At 37.4% G+C, this 2,353-nt stretch overlaps 1 protein-coding gene across 1 annotated transcript in view; it reads right to left on the bottom strand.

Moving 5' to 3' along the window:
- Positions 1-454: 454 nt before the first annotated feature.
- The window catches only part of LOC118425432, a 19,437-nt gene continuing 17,538 nt past the window's right edge, over positions 455-2,353 (bottom strand). Inside the window, exons 26-27 of the mRNA XM_035834241.1 lie at positions 1,982-2,125; positions 455-639 (exon numbers count right to left, since the gene is read on the bottom strand). Coding sequence (XP_035690134.1) covers positions 569-639; positions 1,982-2,125 — 215 coding nt within the window. The 3' untranslated portion in view covers positions 455-568. The remainder of the gene's footprint in view (positions 640-1,981; positions 2,126-2,353) is intronic.

A 2,353-nucleotide genomic window follows, 5' to 3' on the forward strand; every position in this document is an offset into this window, starting at 1 on the left:
AGGTTATAGTTGGTTACATTAACTAATACATAAAAGATAGAGTAAAGTTAGTGATTCTAGTACTGGTTAGTAATCAGGTTTGTGGTAGTGCTGATCAATATTCAAACCCTCGTTTGTCTACCAGAAGAGTATAATTGATGGTTGGATTTAGAACAAAAATCATCAGGGCATGTTGATCTGATGATATGAATGATATCTGCGCGTATCAATTTTCATCCATTTCCAAATAAATGGTTTTTGATCATGCTGTAAATAATACAAAGCAGCTGTAAAATGAGCACATGCATGCCGCGAATAAAACAAAGGAAAAAGGATATTAATGTCATAAAATACGAAATTTAATGCCAGAGTCAAAGAATATTCTTCAAAGTACCATAGTCTATGTTTGTAGTACGTTTTTCAACCTCCCTGAATACTTAATTTTGTTTTTGGGAGGGGGGGGGGGGGGTTCTGATTTGCATGCCCGCGCCAGTTTTAGGTTTCCAACAGATTTTCATCCATATTATTAAATCAACATGTCCTTATTATAAGCATTCTGAGTCCATGGTTCTTGTTGACCGACGACGTCTTAAGCCTTGTTGTCAGCAACGTCAGTCTTGTTGGTCTTCTCCTCGGCGTGGTATGCGTAGTTGTCCAGTCCTAACAGATAGTAAAAAAAGAAACTTTCAGCGAAACAGTGCCACAATATACAGGCATTGGCCACATGAACTTCAAGTTACAACTAACATCTTCAGCGCACTTGTCATGACCGTTTTTAGAGAGACACATGTAGGCATCTATTTGTTTGCTTTAACCCTCAAACCACCGTATGGGGTCAAAAATGACCCCAGGCACATATCAATGTGTGCCATTATGTCATTTCTAGTCGAAAGCAAATTTCCTTCCACGAGTTTGTTTTTATATATGTCCTATAACTTCTTATACGTTTTTATCGAGATTTACTCATTGTTGATTAAGTTATCCTCGAAAGTTTATACATGGTCCAGTGGGGTCAAAACTGACCCCAGCGTTTTTTAAAACAAACTTTTGCGACCCACACCTAAGCTACTTCTTGTAGGATCACGAAATTTTTAGAGAATGATGTACATGTAAGCCAAAATTATTGTACCAACTTTTGTGTCATTATCATGTCATATGACGACATTATGACGTCATTTAGGTAATATCGGCCGCCATCTTGGATTTTGACTGATGACGTCATCAAATTAGCATAGATTATGAATATTGAGTCCTGAAATTTATGTTGAATTTTATAAGATGTGATAAACAATTGTTATTTGCCAAGAAAACCTTAAAACTAAAATATCTAATACAAAATTAGAGAATTTCGTAATAAATATGTCTGTCAGAATCCCGTTGCCATGGCAACATAAAAAATGACGAACATATACTTTGTTCACTGAAAATGTTTGCTATTTACATTTTCTAAAAAGTAACCAAGTTTGGTGGCCCTAGCATAAGCCATTCAGGCGTTATATGTCATTGAAGCTGGTACAGGCATCAAAACCTCCTTCCCGGTATGAATAGCGTTGGCGCAAAATGTGGTCCTCATGATCTTTCACATAAATTATGATAATGAGCTAGAAGTATTCTCACCTAATCATGTCAGACTGTCCCACATAGATTAATGAAACTATACATATATACAAATCACAAAAAGATTCACACAAAAAACTGTATTTGTACAAAATGTTTTGGGGTCAGTTTTGACCCCATACGGTAATCTACGTCACAAAAAAAGCTACGGTGGTTTGAGGGTTAATATCAAAGGGGGCAATGAGACATTGCATTCAGAGAACGAGTCAAGAAATCCCCCAGAGTCTTACGTCCAACAACGAAAACGAAATAGAAATGTTAGCAGGATCGACATTTTATTTCTAATGGCATTTCTAAATTATTAGAAATAGACCAATGGCCATGCAGCTGAGTTATGCTAATTATCATGGTCTCTAATTTACTTATGAAACACAGTGGTACCTACCATCATCGTCAGCGCACTTCTTGCTGCCCGGAGTGAGGCCACGCCGTTTCTTCACGAGAACCACGGCCAGGTTCAGAAGCATCATGCATCCGGCAACCCCAACGAACGCTCCGACTGCGGTACCCAGCGGAACTGTAGTTGGCCCTGGGGAATAAGAACAACGGTTATAATGTCTCGTGAAAAATCTTGACCTTCATGCCTAGGGTAACATATTTGTTGTTATGATTAACTAAGTCTATTTCACAGACTCTAAAACTTTAAAAATTTCAACATCAATTTTTTTTTGCCACCTATGATTACCTTTCCTATTTGCCACTTGTACTTAGGATTGATATTCACATAATTGGTCTAAAACTAACGCACACATTCTAG

This window comes from Branchiostoma floridae, chromosome 11 (assembly GCF_000003815.2).
Source record: "Branchiostoma floridae strain S238N-H82 chromosome 11, Bfl_VNyyK, whole genome shotgun sequence".
In the NCBI taxonomy this organism is placed as follows: domain Eukaryota; kingdom Metazoa; phylum Chordata; class Leptocardii; order Amphioxiformes; family Branchiostomatidae; genus Branchiostoma; species Branchiostoma floridae.